At 45.2% G+C, this 24671-nt stretch overlaps 2 protein-coding genes across 2 annotated transcripts in view; one reads left to right on the top strand and one right to left on the bottom strand.

Annotated features, from left to right (window-relative positions):
* Positions 1-1717: 1717 nt before the first annotated feature.
* Positions 1718-8800, bottom strand: TfIIA-S (general transcription factor IIA subunit 2). The gene is made up of 4 exons (XM_084607084.1): positions 8633-8800; positions 8265-8369; positions 3100-3229; positions 1718-1893 (listed from the first exon to the last, which is right to left on the bottom strand). The coding sequence occupies exons 1-4, from the start codon at positions 8702-8704 to the stop codon at positions 1877-1879; spliced, it is 324 nt and encodes a 107-aa protein (XP_084463210.1). The 5' UTR covers positions 8705-8800; the 3' UTR covers positions 1718-1876.
* A 358-nt stretch (positions 8801-9158) lies between these two features.
* Positions 9159-24671, top strand: part of LOC146186187 (ubiquitin carboxyl-terminal hydrolase 2-like) — a 223113-nt gene continuing 207600 nt past the window's right edge. The window contains exon 1 of the mRNA XM_084607083.1: positions 9159-9279. The gene's annotated coding sequence lies outside the window, so the exon portion shown is untranslated. The remainder of the gene's footprint in view (positions 9280-24671) is intronic.

Genomic DNA, 24671 nt, shown 5'->3' with positions numbered 1-24671 from the left:
CAGGAAAGGAAAGGTGCAGTATCTGTCACTCGCGGAATCCCGCTATCCTCATAGTAGAGAAGGGGAATTATGAAGAGCGTTTTTCACGATCCTGGGCGTGGCGCAATTGGCAAAGCGCTTGACTGGGGCTCCAAGGGATGGAGGTTCAATTCCCGGTGGAGACAAGGTTTATTTATTTTTATCTATCTCCCTCGAAAGCGTGAAACCTTCTGCGGACAGCTACTGCTGACACCGATGAGGCATTAAAGGAAAAAACTGCTTTGTTCACTTGGTTCATCCCAAGTGCCAGTTAAATATTTTGTCTCAGTTAAAGTACTATGACGCAGACTTCATGTCAAAAAGCAACACCTGGTAACCAAGGCATGCTTTTCAGCGACTATCACACACTGCTTTTCCGAAATCGATTACGCATCATGTCGAGTGACAGCAGACTCCTACAGACCTAATTATTTCTGGACAATGGCTTCGTCAATATTAACTTTCCTGTATTGTGCAGTAGTAATTGAGAATCGCATGCTTAGTCAAAACGTTTTGAAAGCGTGTACAGAACTTGACAGTGACAGGACCAAAACTTATTCATGCATCTTTTTCCCGAGGGCACGATGCTTATCTAGGCTTCAGATAAAAAAAAACAATTTTTAAATGTCAAAATACACTGGTACAAACTAATTAGCCGCATGCATGGCCAGACTTGTCATCTCATAGAGTCCAGTCACCTAAATCTGGCTGCAAAAGCCTCACGTAGGTCTTTATTTTCACTAACATACAGTCAGTCCGAAATTGACACTGGTAAGGTCCACCTGAAGCTGTCAACATTCACTCATACTAGTAAAAAAAAAGCAACAATATTATTGGAAACATCAGTACAATCTAATGCAATTGAAGGGAATCTCTTCAAGGCTAACCTAGTCAGATCAAACTGATCTTAAACTGTATATTGCCACCAGAATGATGTAAAAGATGCATGTGCTAAGCTAGCTGAAAGATTCCTCTACCCTGCACTCTCATACGTGTCACAAAGTACAAGACCTTTGCGCCAGAAAAAAATGCTTGGTCTGTTTTGCCAGACCCAACATGATAACCTTTAAATCGTGATAAACTATACCTAACTGGACACAAACAGCTGTGCCCTCAGTGAGAGAAAGCTTTTTGTTTTTTACTCCAACTGGCTACAAAATGCAAATGGCAGGACTTAACTCCAGAGATGACACATGGGATATAACAGCAAATGTAGAGGAGGGCTTCAGATTAGTTAAGACAACCTGGTCTTTACCATGCACCAAAAACACATACAAGGGTGGCTCATACTTTACCACTTTCAAAATATATACAGCTACCGCAGTCAAGTAAAACCTGAAACTTTAGCTAAAAAGAAAATACCATGCACAGCCAGCATGTTTTTTCCTTGTCACAATGCTGGCACCATTTCTGAATGACTTGTGTGGCCTACTAAGCAAGCCATTCACTAGTCAAGGACACAAAAATGCAAGGGGCTTATGGCATGGCAAAAAAAAAAAAAAAAGGAGAGGCATGTTTTCACGCTATCGCCATCATTGATAAACAGTTCCCAATACAAAAAAAAATCTGCACCCTTTCAAGGAAAACATATATAGCACTGACCCAAGTGCTCCTTCGAAGCAACTGCTCTTGCACAGCAAACTGCAGAAAACTCCTGTTCAGTACAAAGTAATAAAAATAAATCTAGAAACACACTGAGCAATGTTCAGAATGATTTTTATAGTGCAAGCAATCTACACAAGCGGGAGAAGCTGACAAGTTGGTGATGTCTGGAGATGAGTACATGATAGAGGCAATGTGCACAGGAGAAGATTGGAGGCTGATTGGCTGTCTTCACTGGGTAGCTGTTGTCAACTAGTTAGGTCTGGTTTTGATCTGCAAAAGATAAACACATTTGTTTAGAATGCTAATATGTACTAAGCTTAATTTCATAAAAGAGCAGCTAGAATAGGCATGTTTCTTAATTATACGACTATACGACTGCCAAATACTTGTCACGAGCAGGGTTTTCAGGCAAAAGTTGCTTTAAATAAAATGTTCCTATGTGCACTTGATGGAAGGTTATTCAACCAAGGTTAGCTACAAGCACACTTTATTTATATTAATTAGCACCATGTAAATTACAACAAATGCACTCAAAATGGCCAGCTCGCAGTGTAGAAGCTATGGTACTTGCATGAAAGTTTTTCACCCAGTCATAACAAGAAACACTCAACCACTATTTAAACACAATGCAAACCTGAGAACTACAGCAAGCCTAATTATTACTGGTAAAATAAGTGCAGTAATTCCAGAACCTCACTGCCTTTTTAATTATTATACTGCAGTCTCTTCGACCATAACACAAGGTGTGCACTTAGTGTGAGGCTGCAACGTTGAGTGGTGAGGTGCACAATATCTTGTTAGATCAGCTATGATTGCCCAAAATCCAATCTTGAAACTTGACTGCATTTAGTGCTTTTCCAATAAGTGACATTACCCTGGCATCCATTTAAAGCTCTCAAAAGAGAGAAAGGAAATAGTATGTGGAAACTAATCTGACAAGAACAATAAATACAATCTGTGCAATAGGAGGTTCCAAACCAGGTTAATTGAACAAACCAGCAAACCAAAGAAAACAGCTGATGTTCCTCAGAAAAAAAAAAGAAAAAGAAATGCACACACACACACACACACGCACACACACGCACGCACGCACACGCGCACACACACACACACACACGCACACACACACATAGTTTAATTTTCACTTTCAGGCAAATTAAGCTAATGCAGTTGCCTAGAAACACGTAGTCCTAAACCCCAAACAAAGGCAAGGAAAGGAATGTGAACATCAAGATAAATCGCAACATAAAAATGCCAAATGGCAATGGAATACCCAGATCATAAACAAACTTCTCACCACATGCACCGGCCTTTCACAGGCAAGATACTTTATAGCCAAAGACTTACAATGAGACAGAATCAGCCCTATTGCGAGCCTTCCACACACCCACATCTTGCTTAAGCACCAGTGCTGCAGCTCAAACTAGGCAGCCTTACTAAAGGTGGCAGAAGTTCTGGCAAAAAACGATCACATACTTTTTCCATCGCAGGCAACTATCTTCACTTTGTCAGCTTTGACAAGCTCCTGGACTTCCCTGAACTCGACATCCTTCAGCACAAACGTCCAAACATTGTCGCAAAATCGGTACGTGCTTAGGTGCCCAGCCTGAAATGAAGACAGAGATACGAGATATTGAAACAATATAATTTGGAAAGAAAAGCAGAATGAATTGCAATCAAAGTATCAGCCATGAAAGAAAAGATATGAAATGCGACTGTAAGTCAGACGCAGTGATTAAAAATTTAAACAGTGGGGGGAAGGGAGGGGGGGGGGGAGAGGCAAGTTAGCAAAATATATTTCACCTAGCAGACCAACTATAGTAATCGCTGTAACAAAAAAAAAAAAAAAAAAAAAAAAAAGGAAAAAACTGTTGTGAGTGTTGCTACATTGAAAGTGTTACACTGTCGTGCAGGGATAAGGGACCGCTGCTACCTCAACCTGGTGGAACCAGTGGATTTGGATCATAATGAACCCCTTTATTCATCAGTACTTGGGTGAGACAGTCGTTACCTCCATTATGAATGCATGCTCACTGTGCCTGCCACAGGAAGCTTTACCTCAAGTCAGTTTCATTGCATCATTAACCCCGTTTTCCTGCTTCCAAAGTGCCACAAACAGCAGAGTCAAAAAACAGCCTATACAGAATGTTCCATATACACTTGAACCAAGGATTTAAAAAAAGTCTGAAGCCGCAGCTAAGTGAGACCAACAGTACATTGTTTGCCATCAGAGTATTCTTTTGCATGTGCTTAATTAGCCAATTAACTAACATGAATTATGCAAAAAACCTTTAATACTCACGTTAGGGCCAAGTGCATTTCATTAAGTTATTTAAGGAGCTTTCAACAGATCCAATCTTTTTGTGGCAACATATCCCCTGCGCAATCCTTTTCTGGCATTTATAAAGCCAGCAAAATATGAAAACTACCATATGACTGTGCTCAAATGCTATCATATTACAGCACTGCAAATCTTGTTTTTAAGAATGAAGCATGCATCCAGACCATGCCAAAACGAGTGGCTGCAAACAGACTATTACGAACATCGTCATTTCACTGCTTTCTCTTCCTTTTTGGTTATTTCTGTGCATTTTCAGTGCTATATTCACAGCAGCGTTGAATGCTCACTTTCGAGACTGTGAGCATCATACTCAATTCATGCAAAACGAGTTTGGCAACGCTGCAGTATGGTAGCGCAAGAGCACAATCACTTTTTTGTACAGTCGAATCCTACTATGAAATTCTCGCCGCAACGACGTCTTTTAAATTCCCTGTCAGCAAGCTATACAAGTTCCGCTTCAGATAAATTTTTCTCATGTCCCATGAATTTCTTTGTAGCGGTATTCTACTGTATATATATTTTGCAGACATTTTTTTTTTTTTTTTTTAGGCCGAAAAAAAGGTCCATGTATACATTAGCAGAAAAAATTGGATGTTTCTTTCACCCTCTATTACTGAACAAAATGCACTTAACCCTAAAATGAACATTGAAAATTGTGCACAATTCATTTTAGGTAACTAAGCAGAATTTTAAAAATGCTCTAGTATGTAGGTGTTGTGATGTGCCACCTTTTTTTTTTTAACCCTTGGCTCAAGGCGCACGAAATATACCCTAAATAATAGGTATAGTATAAATAATAAACATAACACTCAAACACGCCAGTAGTTTAATGTAGCTGTACCGACACTGATTATATACTGACTCCTAGTTGTCTAGCGTGTAGATAAAAAAAAAAAAAAGGAAGAACAAAAAAAAAAAAATGGTTTTGCAAAGGTTACCCAAAAGTTGAGCTCAAAGGTTAATGACATGACAGCATTAAGTGCTCCCATTTGCAGACTACCCTTGCAAATCCTCATTATGCGTACATCCACTTTGCTACTCAATCAGTAGTCTTTTATTTGTGCCGCTTGTCTTACACAGACTCATTAGCATGCAGTTGTAACTTGTAAGGTACCCTATTATGTGAAGGAACACCCAACAGATATTAGCGTGTCAACCTTGGGGTCCTGGAAGGCTATTGGGAAGACAGATTAGATTACCATGCCTTTCCTTTGCTCCTCTTCCCCCTCTCACCTAAGTTTCTATCAAAGCCTATGTATTCTACCAAGGTTAGTTTCCCTTTGTCTATCTACTACTGCTGCCTTCTTTTCTTCTTGCAGACCCACCAGAGCCTAGTAAATAGTCAGGCTCAGGCAGAAAACCGTGAACGTGGCAGACGCTTTGTCTCTGCTCTTCTTACAAAAGCTCATGTAGAGGTTCATACATTTTATTGCGGCCCAAGGGCCAAATTGTCACTTCAGTTGCCAGTTTAGCCAATCAATGCGCACACAATAAGTTTTGTGGCCATATATGTGACATCATAGGTTGGTCAAAATCTACTTGATGTTTCAGTTTCCTGATTCTTGCTCCTTTAAAATACTGCTATTAGTAATTTGAAAGGGGTTTTCGTACCAGAAAGGTAAATCTTGATATGATTATGAATTGAAAATGTTAAAGAAAACTCTTACAGTTGCTCTTAACACCTAGTGCTGCAGATAAATGGTGCCAGCCAACCAAGCAACGAGGAATGTCTTGACGTACAGTATAACACATCACGAATGTCTTTCTTGGTGTATCCACACTAAGGCAAATTGTACTCTGCCTACAGCTCCAACACAATTGTCACGTAACATCCACCACGAAAGACCCGGGCACCGTCAGCACGAGTGGCACAGGCACAGGGTGGTAGTCAGTGGTCATGCAGGGGTTATAGTGGGCGGTCTGCTCAATATTCCGACAATCCCTTGCAATACTATGGGAGTTTTCAAAGTAGTAACTGAGCTGTATAGAGCTCTAGAGATTGCCTTTGACACTAGGATTATTTCCCACCTGTTCATCGAACCTCCAGGAGCTCCATAACACAAGATGAGATCTAATATCCATTTCACCAACAACCATACCCAAGCGAAGGACTCTGGCAGTTATACCCCAGTCACCGAAGAGTAATAGTCCGACACTAACCCAGCAGCTAAGCGGTCAGGCACACCAGCACCTATGTAGAGACCTCTAATATTTGTAGCTTCGCATCATGTCAGCTACCTGTGCTAGCAGCACGTCTATGCACACATGCATTATCAGTTAGCTGTCACAACAGCAAGAGTACTTTTTTCATGAAAGAATACCTTTACTTGCACACTGCTGCACACAGTTGCAGGTTACGGCATACATTACATTTTTTAAGGGCCAGGTCTAGTCAGGTGTGCCCCTATATAAGGGGCACCTGGGATGAACTGTGTGCAGTCTTCATAACCATAAACTGTTACATGGCCACGTGGCTAAGAGGGCAGATTATCCATGCCATCGAAACAGGCTTGGAAGTGTAATCAAAAGCATGATGTAGTAGCCGACAAAATAAAAAAAAAGTGTCACAACATAATTCAAAAGAACAAGAAAAGCAGACAGAATATGCAATTGCCCATCATGTTTATGGAAGGAGAGGCGGCAGTGTTGTATGGGTTTGAACATCCGAAAGCGACATCGGCTATGAGGAATACTGTGACTGACTGCACGGATATGACTGCAAGTTTATCATGGCTAGTAGCTCGTTGTGCTACTAGCCATCGAGGTTCACATGTGAAGTGTTGTGGGTGATATGCACAGTTGATCAGAATCTGAGCCCGCACTTTCTAGCATTCATGAATGCTGGCATGGCACTGCGGACACTGCCGTTTCTGTGTCTCATGTGTCACCACTTAACCAAACATGCCACGGTGGAAAGGAAATTTTCTGCCCTTGAAATTCATCGCTACTACACGAACATAACTACTTGCGCTGTGCACAAGCTTCCAAGTTATAGAAACAGCTACCATAACAAAGCACTACGATTATCACTAATTATCAAGTTTCATGTCCCAACAAGTCTTGGTGATCTGTAAATTTATATATTTGCAATCTGCTTCGACCGAAACTCAGTCATGACATCTAGCCATTGAGCATATGATTTCATGATTGGAGGCAGATTGCCTTCGACAATGAGCAAGCACGATGCACAGAAAAATGATTAGCAAACATAAATAAGTTGCCCAAGATGAATGGCAAAAACGAATAAGTTTGGCCGGCTGATGTGTATTCTTTACAATTTTACTATCAAGAGTATATGCTAACGCAGGGAGGAACAACCGAGCAAGCACTACAATTGTTGGAGAAACTTGCTTGAAAAATATGACCACACATTCAAAAAGTGTGCACAGCAGAACATGATCAAGAAACAAAATAAATCTAACAGGATACTGCGACTTCCGGTCAACAAGAAAAATATAATAGGCTTGGAATTAAAAATGAACACATGTAAAAAGTTTCTCAGCGTGTAAGCATACAATAAATAACCTTCATTTTAGCTATTTTAACATGTCGAGAAACATACCAAGGCTGCATTCTAGAAATGTTTATGACACCACTGCCCAGAACAGCACATGGTGGTCTTTTCTTTTTGAAGCGTACATTATTTTTTCAGTTGCGTAGCCAGCAGGAAAGTGGTATGTGATACAACACACAAGAGTATAGTAATCTAACGTCTCTAACAATTAGAACGGACCAACAAGTGTCACTTTCACTATGTGAATTACTATGGTGAATTCCGTGCAGCTCTTTAGCAATACACAAAAGTGAAATATGTGCTTAATAGAAATGTGAAAGGAGCTAGCTTGAGTAAAGGCAGCCTTTTAATTCCAGAGTTAAATCTGAACGCACATTAACTTTTTACCCGCTAGTGTAGTGTTATATAGTGTACCGTTGCCACATATGCGCTAAAACTGAATTGGTGAGACATTATTTGTGCAGCAAAAAGTGCTGAAAACCTAAACGAATCTGTCATACGAAACCCGACTGCCGCGGCTGTGTTTCGATAAAGGTGAAACGGAGTAGCGTCCGTGTACTGTGCGATGTCAGTGAATGAACTCCAGGTAGTCAAAATTTTCGCTCCACTACGGCGTCTCTCATAGCCCGAGTCGCTTCGGGATTGTTAAACCCTACAAACAGACAAAATCGAAAGTGACGTCACTAGGGACAAAACGGACAACGGAAGTCTCTCTTCAGCGACAGCCGTATTTTTTTTTTCTTCACACACACAAGAAAAAAAAAAATGCGCTCAAAAGGGGATTACCTTGAACGTTAATCTCGTTTTTACCCTATTTGCCAGGGCATTGTTTATAGCCTTGTCGAACTGCAGGAGGACTTTCAAGGCGAGGTGAGGCGTGATTTGCCCACACTGCAAAAAAAATAGAAAATATGGAAGAGTAATGCATCACGTCGGCAAAATGACATAATGAGCTTTTTTTAGAGCTCTCGCCAGCGACTCCGTAGACGTTTTACAAGTATATTTAAGGAAACTGAAGGTTTATAGGATTCGGCTTCACCAGATGCAAGAAATGTCGCGACGTTGCACAGAGGTCTGCAGCTCTCCTCCCAACTTACGACTCAAAAAGCAGCCATTCAAAATGCACGAGAGGCGGTCACTGAGAAACGCCTTACCTGTATTAGCTCGTCTAAGCTCTCCTGTAAAGTGTTCCCGAGGGTTGTGTTTCTGTACAACTGGTAACTCATCCTGGGCGAATGGTGTATTAGTTACAGCGCACTACAAAGTTCGCAAGCCGGCGCACCAGCCACCGATATATCAGACAATGGAATGATGGAACTACATAGTTGCCCGTTGCCCATCGACCACAACCAACCACAACGGCGTTCCGCCAATGGTTCCGCCGTTCCGCTGCATTCCGCCTTCCTCTTCTATTTTTGCACGGAGCGGTTAAACATAGCAACGTAGACCACAAACATAATAATAGTATTTAGTGTGTGGGTTGTTTCATTTTTATATTTTAATATAACTGGAAAATCAACGTTACTACCAACGTTGCCGACCTACATTACTACCTTACCATATTCATAGCATCGCTCATCGCTCTAGTGGTTGTAGCATCGCTGTATCACTATGGCAACGCATAGCAACGCTTCGCAGCTTGATTTCGTCGTCAGTGACGTCAGAAGCATGTCTACCCGTCTCCTAGCCGCCGCCCGCTAACGTAGGAACCGGGTTCTGCGCGGGAGTGTAGCGTTGTGAGCCGCTTCCTTTGGTGATACCGACGAAGCTTACCGGAGGAGTTTCTCTCTGTGAACGTAAAGTGAGTACACAAATTATTTCTCTCGCACTCTCGCCTGCACCCGCTGTCATGTCAACAGCGGAAGACTGCAGGAAGAGGAGCGACTCCGCATGTCGTTCGATGCTGGCGATATTTTGTTGCTCTCCGGACGATTTCGATGCGCCATACCTTGATCCCGTCGCTTATATTCGCGGCGGTCACCACTTCCACTGCATGCCGCGACAGTGCTGTTTATGCTCATTTTCTCCTCAGCTTTGCGAGAGGGATGTGTATCCGCTCCCGCACTAGAGGCCTGATAGCCGATAATTACAAGAAACCGTGAAAGGGAAAAAAAAAAAAAAAAATGAATGGAATATCTTCACGATTAGAGCGGTTCGGTTTATCGATACGGATGCTTTCGAGTAACTGCTGGGAAGTCATAACATTGGATTACGCTCTCAGTGTGGTGGTAAAATGGAAATGAACAGATACCGCGTTTTATATTGTGTACGCTCCGTCATAATGTATGGCACCGGCCAGTTTCCTCCATAGCGCATGGTGTTTGTGCGCTTTACGTTGCGACTGAGGCATGCTGAAGAAGTCTGTATAAAGCAGCTGTGCTCCAGCATCAGCTGACTGCGTGCATGCGTGCATGCGTGGTCGCATACAGCGGCGAATCGTACGTACGTCTTATTGACTGACAGTTAAGGAAGCCTGCATTTGCAGAAGACGCAGCGCGTCACCAGTATTGCATGCTATTCTGGCTGTAAATCATACATGTATATCCCCAAAGGAGTCTGCGGTGGAAATGCGCGCGCGTGCGTCCGGTTCCTCGGCAGTCCGGCGCGCGTCTAGCGAGTCGGGCTGGGAAGCTCCTCCGTAGTAAACACAACAGAAGAGGCGCCGGAGATGGCTGCGCGCGGTGCGCGCGACTGGAATACATCGCGAGTTGTGACCTTGACGCATCGGTACCCCGCTCCACGCGTTGTCTTCTTCGTGGCACGCGATAGGAAACCTGCCGCGCTTGCGCAATCGGCCGGTGCTTGCCACGATACCATTCCTACTCGCTTGCATCTGCACTCTTCGTCTCCGCTCTTCTCCTTGGTGGGCGGGGTATATTTTGTCAGTGGTTGGTAGACCGTGTGTTAGATGCTTTTTGCGTTTCTCAGTCAACTGACAGCCCTGTAGGAATACCCGCGGCTGAGTTATGCGTACAATTATTAGCGCTAATGCGTCATTCTTGTCATCTCAACGCTGGTGCCTATATATGGTTCATCGTCTATGATCATCGTGACCCTTCTTTTTTCTTTTTTTACAGCGTATTTGTGTAATCGTATACTGCAAGAACACTGTGTCATGTTATGGTTTAATTGCGTTCATTCGTTAACTTTGCACTTCCCTTTGCTTATTCCTGTCTCTATCGACATCATTTAATTCAGTGCAGTTTTATTCACAGAATTAATAGTAATAAGAAAAAAAAGTTGTGTGTCTTACATATCTTTAACGAAGGAAATGCGACAGCGCTTCCCACTCATTAACCCACCTTAGTCCATTTTCTAGGGTGGGCCGACACTTTGAAATTTGGCGCACTCTCTGGCGCCGTTTCTCAATTGACCAATCAAGAAATTTCGTTACGGAGAAGCCAGAAATCTTTAGATGACAACAAACTAAATGCTATTGAATAAAAAAAATTTAGACGACACCTAATTATCATGAGCTGTGACAGTGCAAGAACTGGGTTGCAAGCTGCCACGCACTTGAAACCTAAAAGTAGTAGTAAAATACTTTATTGAGTAAAAGACTTTATTGACCTAAAAGACGTTCTTAGTTTTCACGTGTGCGTGACACGACTCATTTTCAGTTTGGAACCCCATGAAACACGGTAGAGACCGGGCTACACGTGTGAAGGCCTGAAAAAAACATGAAATCTTTTCGGGGGAAAATCAGATGTAGGAAAAAGTGAAAAAAAAAAAAAAAAAAACTAATTTCCTCATGCGTTTTGTGAGTTTTATGACTGCTTGCTTTCAGTTTAGGCCAAATTCTTAAGCTGCATGTCTCGGCGAGAGAGCAGAGAGTAATGGCCATCGCCTGTTTTCAAGTTTTTGCGGGGTTTAACGTCGCAAAGCTATACGTCCCGTATGAAGAATGCCGTTGAGGGGGGCTCCGAATAATTTCGATTAGATGGGATTCTTGAACGTGTGCTGAAATCCGACAGCACACTGATGTTTGCGTGCATCGAAACGCGGCCACGGCGGCCGCGGGATTGAGTTTTTAAGGCGAGAGCAATGCCTCATCGTTGTCAGCAGGAGCTGTCGGCAGAGGCTGCCACACTTTCGATGGAGATTGCTAGAAATAAATAAATAAACCTTGTCTCCATCGGGAATCTATCCTCCATCCCTGAATTCCCAACCGAGCGCTCTACCAATTGCGCCACGCCCCGGATCGTAAAACGTATCGTGAGGACAGCGGAATTCCGCGAGTGACAAATACTGTGCCTTTAATTTCCTGTAAACGAATTATAGAACACCGGTGAACTTTGATGCTTTCAATGGGATGCTGGTTGTGTTCGCCATGTACCGTTACGACTGGTCATGACGTCACCAGGCCCCCATCCTCTAGGCCTGCGTGCCGGGGGTGGGGAGTAAGGGGCCTCCATTTAAGGTGGACAATAAAAGTTGTCATCCATCCATCCATCCAACCATCCATCCATGCATACACGAAGCTGACTCCGCTGGGCGTCCGATCCAGGCGTCCGTGCGGCGCATTTCATTTGGCGCTTCTTCGAGCGCCGCAACACACAGCAAACAGAAGCAGACCCAGATTTGGAGGAGGCGTTAGTACATATATTATGTTGAGGCATGAAAAGGAAAGAAAAATAAAGAGCCTCTGCCCGTGCCACATAGTACAGCAGGCATCAGCGGCATTTCAAATTGATTTATAGGATAAAAAAGGCGCAGTATCTGTCACAATTTTCCACGGACACATGTACCCCGCCGTATAGGAATGGAGGAAAGTGGGAGTGAAAGAAGAGAGAGCTACGATCTACCGCGCTATAATGGCTTTCGCCTCATCGCACTTTAGTGGTCCAAAATGCTCTCTAGAATTTTCTGTCGTCTGTCCCGGGTCCCCCGGCTTAATTCGTATCGCCTGTTAAGACATCGTCTTTCAGACGTTCATGCTGGGAGAAAGTGGGCTCAAGGCAGGTCACTGAATTCACGTGGCGTAAATTAAGCCTATATTTAGGTTCTCTATTATTTGCGAAGATAGAATCGCGCTCTCATCAAAAAAACGTGGGAAACCAGGCTGCCCAGGCACGAGCTTCAATTTTCATGGCTGCGCAATCTATGTGTATACATACCTTTATGGAGCAAACAGAAGAGTGTATGCATGGCAGTCGGTTAGCATGGTATATTGTTGAAAACATCGCGAAATGTTCGGCAGTGGTAATTAATGCCTGCAAAACTTTCTGCGTGGGAAAAAGAGTAAGCAAAAAATTACGAGGGACTTTAGCGACTAAAGTAAAGTGAAAGGTTTAAGCCCGAGTGCCGCATTCTGCTACGCAACTGGCACTAAGTAGTAATTGTTTTATTTAGTCATTAATTAATTAGTTATTAAGTGTGTAATTAAGTATTAATTAACAATTAATTTGGTAATCAATGACTTACTTAATCAGTCGTTATTAATTTTAATTAATTAATGCTCATTGATTGACATATGACCATATAAGGCACGCATTCGCGCATACTGTGGTGGTGGTGCTCTGTGATTGGTCGAGACCTCTGACGTCATCCTGCCTCGGCCAATCAGAACCGCCGCAAAAGCGGGACACATTTTGTCCACGACAGCATGACCCATTAAAGGCCTTCGTCTTAATATTCAAGTACTGCAATATTGAGCATGGATTTCCCAATGAGGCGCTTTTGACTGGGAATATGTTGTCATGTAGGAGATTTAGGCTGGACATAAAAGGAAATGAAGCAGACACTCGGTATTGTTTATCAGCGCAGCCATCAAGTCAAACAAGGTAGTCGGTACTTTGCAGAGGCGAATAACAGCATACGGAAAAGAATCAAAAGGTCTGCGTCTTTTCTAGACCATCCAGAGCTGCGATGAAAAATTGATGCTGCCTCAGCTCAAGCTTCTCGATATTTTCTCAGTGAAGCTTTGCTCATTTTGAACTTCGCCAAAACCATATTATTCTACTGATCAGTTGAAAGAGGCAAGAATGGTCACACTGCGGTGTACGTTCCTGGCAAGATGCGCAAAGTGAGTTCAGCATAAGGAAACGAAAGGACAGTGGCATTAGTCCCGGACAACACCAGAAACATACATGCAACCAGCGGTATACTGTTGCAACTAATGGGCGCTTATAACATCCATTGGATATGCGACCCACTACCTAAACTTGCTTTTGAATTATCTCATAAATATATACTGTCATTATTCATGTTTGTGCTTTTTGGTGAATAAACCCGCGCTGTTCCAAGCATGCGTTTCATTTTTTCTTAATTTTCCAATTTTTCGTGAGAAAAAACGTTTCTTAAGCCAATCAAAATTTTCTGAAGTTTTCCATCCCTACACACGACCACACATGTCATACATACCACCCATACCGTGCATCACCACGCACACAGTGCATGAATGTTCGGGCAATGCATCACACCAAACATGATTTAAATTGATTGGAATCTTAAATTTTCCCGCTGCAGCCACCTTGTGGTCTTTTCCTCCTCTCCCCTATTAGGGGATAGCTCTATCTCCACCTTGATATATACATGTAGGTAGGAACTTGTCCCCTCGCCCTCTCCGCCTCATTTCAGTTTTTTTTCCCTCGCATTCTTTTTTCGTCCGCCCCCGAAAAATTTTCTGGCTATGCCACTGCATATCACTAGTTCCTTTTTTGTCCAGCAAGATACAGGAGTATTTGGGCACCGCAGTAAATGGCAATTGCGCATCGCTAATCTAACACTACTGCGGTATCCTGAATCCCTCAACATGGTGGAAACGCGAGTCGGAAGCCAGTTTTTGGTTTAAATAGCCGACGCTGCGGAGTCGCGAATCGATGCAAGCCAAACGCGGAAGTCGCCCGTGTTCAGTGCGATGTCATCGTTGTTGTTGCAACTGTAGGAAGGAAGAAAGGGCAACAGGTATATCGAAACACCGGCGGCAAAGTTGCCTCCTCTTCAAAGGGCGAAGGCCCCTATAGTTCCTAGCCCCGGAGGGCCGGAAGCAGCCGAGAAAGCTGGCGCCTGAACTCATCATCATCATCAGCAGCAGCCTGATTATACCCACTGCAGGGCGAAGGCCTCTCCCATATTTCTCCAATTAACCCGGTTCTGTGCTAGCTGCATCCACTTGACCCCTGCGAACTTCTTAATCTCATCCGCCCACCTAACTTTCTGCCTCCCCCTGCTACATTTCCTTCCCTTGGAATCCAGTTTGTTACCCTCAGCGACCACTGGTTATCCTCTCTTCGCACTACATGTCCTGCCCATGTCCATTTCTTCTTAATTTCCACTAGAATGTCGGTAACTTGAGTTATTTCTCTGACCCACTCTGCACGCTTTCTATTCCTTAATGTTACCCCTATCATTTTTCGTTCCATAGCCCTCTGGGTTGTCCTCAACTTAAGTAGAACTCTCTTGGTTAGCCTCCACGAACTCTCTGCTCATCTGGAAATCAAAATGGGGCCGACCGACGAGTTAAAACCCATGAGTGGCACCCCACTGCCATCTATTGTCCTTGATATATTTGATGCTTGCGGTGAAGTGTACCCGAATGTATGAACTCCACTGCAGTTTTTGGCTTCGCTATACCGGTTAGCGTCTTCTCTGCGAAGCGCACGTTTTCAACATTTCTTCGTTTGTAAGACGTGGCTTCTGGCAAAAGATTACCAAGAAGCGTCTGACTATAGGCTTGCTTTGTTCAACGCCCACAAGGATGTTCGTTTTATAATACATCATGTGTCTTGAGGGTATACTCCCCTGATGGGGCTGGGACAGGTAGGTCACCGCCACTTGCGGCGGGGGCTAGCCTGCCACAGAATTTTGATCTGTTGTAGGCCGTCATTGCACCCGCCACCGTTTCGGTGGTGGCCGACGGCTGATGTTACGGCGCGCGTCTTTCTCTCCCTCTTCCTTTTCTTTCTTCTCTATTTTGTGCTGTGCGATGTCAGCGAACGTTAAAGATCCCCAGGTGGTCGAAATTACTCCATAGCCCTCCACTGCGGCTCCTCTTTCTCGCTTTCCACTTTCGCTCCCACCTTCCTCCCTTCCCTTACGACGCGGTTGAGGTGTCCACAGAAAACAAGTGAGGTGGTTATCGCGCATTTCCCTTCCTATAAATCAATCTCTTCTGTCTGCACGAGGCAGCGGAGGTGGCTCAGCTACAGAGCCAGTAGCAGGCCCGTGCATTTTCTTGTCCTTCTTTTTACAGCCACAACAACAACAACATCATGTGTCTTAGATCGCCTTTCAAAATAAGGAAACCGGAGGGCAGTTTTTCTTTTGGCAAATGGACGTTTGCGGAAAGCAGCTACGCTTACATATGCTAAATTATTCGAAGAAAAAGCTACGCTGAGCAAATATGCCCGTGTCATTTATTTGAATGCCGCAATCGATCCTTGACATAACAGGTGCTTGGGTCAACGTTGAGACAGCTACTATGCCTACCACGTGACCTCATGCATACCACTTGATCGCATCATCATAAAAAATAATAAAAACTGCCACAACATTGTGACAACATAATGGCGCCACCGATCAATTCGCATACGTCCGACAGATAAGCAGTGGTGTTTCATGCTCGATATCCACGTTCACCAGCGTCTAACTGTTGCTATCAAGTAGTATTGCATAATGAATACGAAATTATTAAATATGAATATTGATTACATAACCAAGTGTTAGTACTCAAAGTATTAGCTGTGATACAACATCTATATGTTGTTCGCCATTTAATGTTCAACAACAGAGAGCACAAAAAGTGTTGTACAAATAAGAAGTAAACAAAAAATCGTTTCTATACATATATTGTGAGAGAAGGCCAGGTCGAGACGACAAGGTCGTGACGGCAAGGCAAGGGATGCCGTGTCTAGCATTTTAATCCGATGGCGACCCCAGGCGCGTGCCGGCGCCACGGGACGATGACGATGGTATATACAAATGAAAGAAGATCCATGGAAGGCTCGCAATATATATATATATATATATATATATATATATATATATATATATATATATATATATATATATCGAAGTATACGCTTCATTAAAGGAAACATTTTTTATTTTTCATTTCACCCGACGTTTCTCCGATCGAAACGTCGAGTGAAATGAAAAATAAAAAATGTTTCCTTTAATGAAGCGTATACTTCGCTATATACTCTTTTAGCAGTCTAGTACGTTATGTTCTCGCAACCATATATATATGTATATGTATATATGTATATATATATATATATATATATATATATATATATATATATATATATATATATATATATATATATATATATATATATATATATATATATATATATATATATATATATATATATATTGTTACGGACGACAAGGAAGAAGAAGCGGGCAGTGGCGCAAGCAGGAGCGCTCGCGCTAGGCCCGCCGCGAACATTCATTAAACGTCATCTACCATCGTCATCGGTCATGTTCTGTCTCCTGTCTTCATCGGCTTGCCGCTTCGTAACATTTGGTGGAGGTGCGGCGTACGACAGCCCCATCCTCGCCTTGGAGCATCGAGGCCATCTTCAAGCCGAGACCATCACCGAGGGCCCAGGAACATCGCCGAGCAGCTTCGCCCCAGCCCTTCAAGCCCAGACCTGAACAACTGCCACCGCCCAGCCCCCAGCCCGGACCTGAAGACAAGGAGAACAGACCAATCAGAACCGAGATGAAGGACCCGAAAGACCCGAATGACCCGAAGGAACCGATGGACACGAACACGCAACCCCTGCCCAAGCTGCCCGACGTGACCTCGAGCCATCGGTCCCATGGACTCTGGTGACGGATGGTTGACAGCTCCAAGGGAGGCGGATCACCCACGCATCAGACATCGTACCGGCAAGCCGTTCTATTCTTCCTTCTTCCTCTTCTTCTTCAAGCATCCAGACACGCCCATCATCACGCCATAAAATCATTAACATCGCTAAACTTCCTCGTCCACGATCGGGACGATCGCTCGGTGGCCCCGGGTCATGTTACGGACGACAAGGAAGAAGAAGCGGGCAGTGGCGCAAGCAGGAGCGCTCGCGCTAGGCCCGCCGCGAACATTCAGTAAACGTCATCTACCATCGTCATCGGTCATGTTCTGTCTCCTGTCTTCATCGGCTTGCCGCTTCGTAACAATATATATATATATATATATATATATATATATATATATATATATATATATATATATATATATATATATATATATTTATTTATTTATTACGGATACCAAACATATTCAAGGCAACTCATTAAAAGCAGCAAAAGGTAAAAGACTTGCGCAAAACGTAGATGAAGAGACGTGACAACAAGACAGAGCGCACGTCACGTCTCTTTCTTCATCTACGTTTTGCGCAAGTCTTTTACCTTTTGCTAATATGAACCAACTCGCCCAGAAGAAAGTACTTATTCATTAAAAGCAGTACGTTCAGAGAGTCACGTTGAAAAACTTTAAACATATTTATTTTGACGTTTCGGTCGTAGCACGACTTTCCTCAAGAATGTTTTTAGAGTGCGCTCAGGCCCCTTCTTAAAAGCTTGTTGCACCAGCACTATCTATCGCGGTCTAACTCCCGCGTATGCGAACGAACTCAGGCGTCGTCGAGGCCGTCATATACGGTAGACTTTTCTGTGGGATTGCAGATTCCAGCAGAGAAATATGTCGTATTTCGCCCATTATTTGTATAGGCACGTGTCAACGGCGTGACTTGGTACCGTCCGGAATATAGCAGTTTCGATGAGGGGACGTTTCGCAAAATTGAGTAATGACCATATATGCAGCGGTCGACTTCCCCGGCGTTTGTCTTGCGCTGTACGTGAAATAGCGGAGTGTAGAAGGGACACGAAAAGAACGTCCTTGGAAAACCGGTTTGAGGTCAGCTGGGGACCGTGGCGTGGCCGTCGTGTTCAGGGCGAGAGAGCACAGTCATCGCCACGCCTCTGAGTTGTGGTGCCGTACACAGCGGGGGGCAGTAGAAAAAAAGTGTGAATTAGCGGGTTTTGTTCGTACGCTGCAACTGACGCACGGTCGGTCTCTCTCTCGTACTTCACTCCGCTTTGCTTTTAGTGAGTGAGTGAGTGAGTGAGTGAGAGTAAACTTTATTGAATTAAAACAAAAACAAAGGTAATGTGAAGTGTTTACAACTTTGTACGCATGTGTTGTGAACAAGCATTCCTTGTTTTGATCCAAATTTGGCGTTCCAGGACGTTTTTTTTCAGCCAGAATATACGACTGAAATCGAGCGGAATTGGCAGATATGACAGCAAGAGGGGCGAGTGTCTGATGTGTACAGAGGGTAGCACACTTCTCATAGAGCGAAATTTTAAAGTAGGTAACGACTTTGAGCGAGCGAAGCTGGACAGACGTGCAAACAGTGCAAAATATGCTATACAACCAAGGCATGCTGTATAATATGCTACGGCAATGCCACTGCATTTGATCGCACTACTGTAGCGCTCTACACAAACGTGCTGCTCCCTTCTGTAGGAACGACAGCTTCCTCAGCACGCACTATATGACGGGTGCATACTGGTCCTGAATGCGGTGCTCTACTAATCATATATCTCTACACTGTAAACGTTACTGATCCCGACTGGCATTCTTGTCTAAACCGAGAGGACCGATATTCATGGCGGTTGTTCGCCGGAGAGTTCCTTTGTACTGAGAAAAACGGAATGCAGGGAGGCACGGGTAATATATAGTAGATGGCAGTGCACGAAAGGTGGGACTGAAAAAAGAAAACTCGAAATGCAAAAGGTTCTTAGAAAAGGGCGTTTACTGTGACTTGCTGCTAAGCCATCTTGCGTGCTGACAGAGCATGAGGAAGAGTGGCGGCGCAGAGCTGCCGCTGATGAAACGCGATTCCGGAACGGCGCGAAAAGTCAGCGTGTCAGGATGTCGCTCGCCACGCTTGAGGCGAGCCGCGGCACGCGTGGCCGATCGTCGGCCCGAGAGATGATGCGATCCTCGGGGAGGCGTCCTCGCTGCGCCGGAAGAGGTCCACCGCGTGCTGCTGCACTTGCTGACAGGCCCCACTCACTAGGCACCGTAACAGCACTATGCATCTTCCTCCTCCGTCTGTTTTATAGTTGCGTTTCCTTTGGAGGGGATTGTGTTTAGCCCGGTTCACGTGAAAGTCTTGTGTACCGCCGAAAGTTCCGCAATTCAACTGTTCAGCGTCATTCGTGTTCACGCGACGTTGCTAAGACTGTGGACACAGAAAGAGACTACACGAGACAAGATAACTGGGCCCCGCACAGGAAAGGAAAGGCGCAGTATTTGTCACACTTCTTTCTGTGGACACCTGAACCGCGCCGTAAGGGAAGGGAGGAAGGTGGGAGTGGCAGTGGAAAATAAGAAAGAGGAGCCGTAGTGGAGGGTTGGGCTACGAGGTAATTTCGACCACCTGGAGACGTGCGCTGGCTGACATCGCAGAGCGACTCCCCTGATGAGGCTGGGACCCAAGCCCGCGGAAACACCCCCCACCCCCTATGCTCATCACCGTAGATGGTCAGCCAGTACCACAAGTTCACAAACTTCGAATACTAGGTATGTTCATACAAGACAACGGCCTTAACACGGATACACTCTCCAGACTGACTAACACAACACATCAGATCACCCGCCTAATCAAACGTATAGCCAACAAGCACTGTGGAATGCGCGAGCATGACCTCAGACGCTTAGTACAGGCATTTATTATAAGCCGTATTCTTTACTCGATTCCATATTTATATCTAACAAAAACAGAGACCGACAAGGTGGATGCTCTCATCAGACACGCTTATAAGGCAGCTCTCGGCTTACCTAAGCGCACCCCAACCTATCGACTCTTAGGCATGGGAGTTCATAACACCCTCAGCGAACTGGTGGAAGCCCACCGCATCGCCCAACTAGGACGGCTCTCCACTACCCCTACTGGTCGCCACATTATTTCCTTTCTCCAACTTAGACCGTTAGATGCCCCTCCAGTAGAAACTTATGCACTTCCAAAGACAGTCCGCGATCACCTCACTGTCCACCCACTTCCGAAAAACATGCATCCCCTTCATAACCAGGCCAGACGGAAAGCGAGAGCACGTGCTCTACACATAGCATATGCGAACGAACCCGACACGGTCTACGTGGACGCCGCAGAATATCCACACCGCTCAGCTTATGCGATATGCGCGGTATCCAGCCGCTTCGAACACATCACATCAGCCTCTATCATTACCCGAACGTCCGTAGAAGCGGAAGAATCCGCTATAGCCATCGCGATAGTCTCTTCCACTGCCACCCTTATCCTCAGCGATTCTAAAACTGCCATACAAAATTTCGCCCGAGGCCAGCTACATGCTGCCTCTCACAAAATCTTAACTACCAACGTTCAAACACCCCGACCCATAGACCTTGTCTGGGTACCAGCCCATTCCGGCAACCCCGGGAACGAAGCGGCCAATTCTGCTGCTCGAGCATACGTCGACCGAGCAACAGATACCGAGGACCTAGGCAGTGCCAGAGATCGGCTGATCACCTACAATGACATTACACTACACTACCGGTCTGAAAGACTTCACTACCCTCCCCCACACCCCTCCTTAACTAAACCACAACAAATAACATGGAGACACCTTCAAGCCCGCACCTTTCCTTCCCCAGCACTGCTGGCACTCTTCTCCCCCTCTACTCATCAGTCCGTATGTTCCCTCTGCGAGGCCCCGAGAGCTACATTCGAACATATTATGTTCAGATGCCCGGAGTTTCAACCACCGGCCGAATGGCGCCTTACGGACAACGAGGCTTGGGAGATCGCGGTCTCCAGCTCAGAACCGGCTCCACAAAGGAGACTGGTCGCCTGGGCTGAAGCGGTCGCCGTCAGGCACTGCCTGCTGGCCACCACCCGTGATCAGGAGCCAGCCCAGCCCTTGTAACGAGTATTTCGCGGCTCCACTAAATAAAGTTTTTCACCACCACCACCGCTTGCGGCGGGGGCTGGCCTGCCACCGAATTTTTATCTGTTGTAGGCCGTCGTTCCACCTGCCACCGCTTCGGTGGTGGACGACGGCTGTTGCGGCGCGCGTCTTTCTCTCCTTCTTTCTTTTCTTTCTTCTCTATTTTTCTTCTGTCTGCACGAGGCAGCGGAGGTGGCTCAGCTACAGAGCCAGTAGCAGGCCCGTGCATTTTCTTTTCCTTCTTCGTACAGCCACAACAACAACAACATCGCACAGCACACGGACGCCTCTTCGTTTCGCCTCCATCTAAACGCAGCAGCCGCAGTTGGGTTCGAACCCAGGTGCTCCGGCTCAGTAGTCGGGCATCTTACCACTGCACCACCCCGGCGGTGCCCTTAGTGAGCGTTACTGAATACCATGAATACCACGTAGAAAAGACAGCTTACTGAACTTGGCGCTGTTCGTGTCGGATGAAACAGTTTTGTCTCCGTATGTGGGTTTCAGCACAGCTCTGCGCGCTGTTTCTCTTTTTTTTTTTTTTTTGCTTGATCTCTGTACTTTCTTGTAGTTCGCGCATCTGCTATTGACACGCTACTCTTACCTTAATGGGTGCATATTAAGCGATACCCTGTCGTCTTTGACACCTTCCACTGTGCTTTCATTTCCTGCAAGTTCTTCGACTGCCCGCCACAAGCACAGCCCATATGTAGTTACTTCTGACGTATCTTTCACGATTACGCATTAACCCTCTTGTATTCGAATGGATACGCGATTTCCTTACTAACCGGAAGCAATTTGTGTACGCTAACAAACTCCCAACGACTTGCTCCCCAGTCCTCTCCAGTGTTCCCCAAGGCACTGTACTTGGACCCTTGCTCTTCCTAATCTGCATTAATGATCTGCCTAGCAACATTGTTTTTAACATCCGCCTATTTGCAGACGATCGCGTTATCTACCGTCCCATCCATAACCGTTCTGATTCTCGCATTCTTCAAGATGACCTTAAACACGTTGAAGCCTGGTGCGACAAATGGTTAATATCTTTAAACACTAATAAAACGTCCTTACTCTCTTTTCATCGACGACAGAACTATCAACCCCCCAGATATGTCATCTTTGGCTCCGAAATTTCATCTGTCCTATCATATAAATACCTTGGCATCACAATTTCTAACACACTTAATTGGTCTGCACATATAACGATCATTGCTAACGAAGTCAATCGCACTCTTGGTTGCCTCCGTCGAAACTTGCGCCTCGCCCCGGCTTCGATTAAAGCACTAACTTACCTCACGTTCGTTCGATCTAAGCTAGAATACGCATGCTCAATCTGGGAACCTCATCAAACTAACCTTTGTACCATCCTCGAACCAGTTCAAAATCGCGAAGCAAGATTTATTTTTTCAGACTACTCTTATAACTCCAGCGTCCTTAAATCTCAGGCTCACCTTACTAATCTCGATTTGAGAAGTTGCATCTTTAGGCTTTGCCTCTTTCATAAATTTTATCACACGCCACTTGACGTTTCAGTGATATTACCAGCTCATCGCTTCTCAAACCGCACCAGCCATCCCAAAGTTGTCTACCCTCCCCCAGTGCAGACTACAGCTCATCTTCGCTCGTTCTTCGTCAAAACTGCTCGGGACTGAAACAATCTGCCAGTCGATTTCGTGCACCACTCCTATCCATCTGAATTCAAGGCAGTCATCGAATCTATTTTCAAATGAAATATCATCCGTCATGTAATACCCCATTCCTGGGGCATTTGAGGTATTGATAATAAATAAATAAAAACCTTGTATGCAACGGCAAGCGCAACGATCAGGTGGCGCAGTTGGCAACTACAGCATTATTTTTCAGTGCTACAATATTTGGGAAATTGCCAATAAATGACCACCGTCGCCTGCTGACTGTACTTTAGCGACTTTCTGCATACGTTTGCGTGCAGTTTTTCTCTTATGAGTACGAACGAAAAGAGCCATTTTCTTATCTGAGGCAACTATGGAATATTCTTATAGATACTGCTGTGAAAATCTTTACTGGAGTTGTCTAATCTTGCGAGTGCTAAACTTTTACGTTTGAAATGTATTTTTGCGCTCGCACCAAGGTAGAAAACCAGTGGGTTGCGTTTTTTGTACAAAGAAAACTAAAAGCATCCTGACTTCCGAGGGAAGATTTGCGGATATATTTATTAGATTTAGCTTACCGTGATCCGCGATCCGCCACCGTGACCCGCTACCGTGCGTGGGCGGGGCGCACAAGCTGATTGGTCCCGACGCGGCAGGTCTATGCGCCGACATCCAGTATGTGGCGCCATCTATCGGCGTCAAGGGGATCTGGGCATGCGCAGTGGAACGCGCGGTGGCGGATCACGGATCACGGTAAGCTAAAACTCTCTATTATCGTGCGGTCTTACAATATGCGAAAAAAAAAAGTGTTCGTAAGCAATTGCCCGTCGAGAAACTCGCTTGTTCATAATTCCTGGGCACAGCTATTTGAGATCAATTCCTACCTGTCTGCGGCACTTCTTCGGGCAGCCGAGACTGCATTTGGTTATCGTCAGTATGTATGTATAACTTTATCATGGAGCCGGCAAACGACGGGTTAAAGCGTCGTGACGCTGGCCGAGCGTAGACCCTGGATTATGTCCTACTCTGCACTACCTCATTTGGCCCGTTTGTGGTGAGTTGTGAGGCTTGTGCAGTATTGTCATTGATTCACTGCAGAGATCAGTACTGTCCCCAGGCTGCCTTGGAGGACGTCGATCATTGCTCGCATTTGTTAGGTTTCTCAGCCTTACCGACGACGCATCCGAGCATCATGGACGTGTCTGCGGCACGTGTTATTCCAACGGACTAATTTAGGGTGGAAGAAAGGAAGGAGGTGTGTCCTCCGTTGCGGTGTCCGTGTCTCGGAGGCTTCGATGACCGCAACCGAGTGACGCACGTTGTTATTGCTGCCCACACTGAAGTCGCCAGAGACGCGAGTGGCGAGAGTGAGCGTACGCGGGAACATCGCCGGGATGCACGGGCGAAAGCGAGAAAGCGAAACGCGGTACATGGAAAGAGAAACTCTCAACAGCAACATCAAAAGGGGGCGTCGTTCGCCGCCGATTTCCCCTTCCGGCATTCCGGGGCGGAGGTCCCTGCCGCCAGCGCACATACTGCGTGCAGCCGGCGCGAGCGTTGGCCGCTGACGCGGACCGGCTGGCTATCTCCGCAGACGCGACGAGGAGGGGAACCTAAATACCTCGCATACCAAATGAGTCGC

This window comes from Amblyomma maculatum, chromosome 6 (genome assembly GCF_055883805.1).
Source record: "Amblyomma maculatum isolate TAMU_Amacu chromosome 6, ASM5588380v1, whole genome shotgun sequence".
NCBI classification, from domain to species: Eukaryota; Metazoa; Arthropoda; class Arachnida; order Ixodida; family Ixodidae; genus Amblyomma; species Amblyomma maculatum.
This window is presented reverse-complemented; position numbering and strand designations above follow the sequence as displayed.

Bases quoted from the DNA above. Each gene is read 5' to 3' on its own strand.
- TfIIA-S (XM_084607084.1), bottom strand. From the start codon at position 8,704: ATGAGTTACCAGTTGTACAGAAACACAACCCTCGGGAACACTTTACAG. The intron at 8,370-8,632 runs GTAAGGCGTTTC...TTTTTTTTGCAG, and splicing joins GCTTAGACGAGCTAATACAG to TGTGGGCAAATCACGCCTCA. The intron at 3,230-8,264 runs GTAATCCCCTTT...TCTTCATTTCAG, and splicing joins AAACGAGATTAACGTTCAAG to GCTGGGCACCTAAGCACGTA.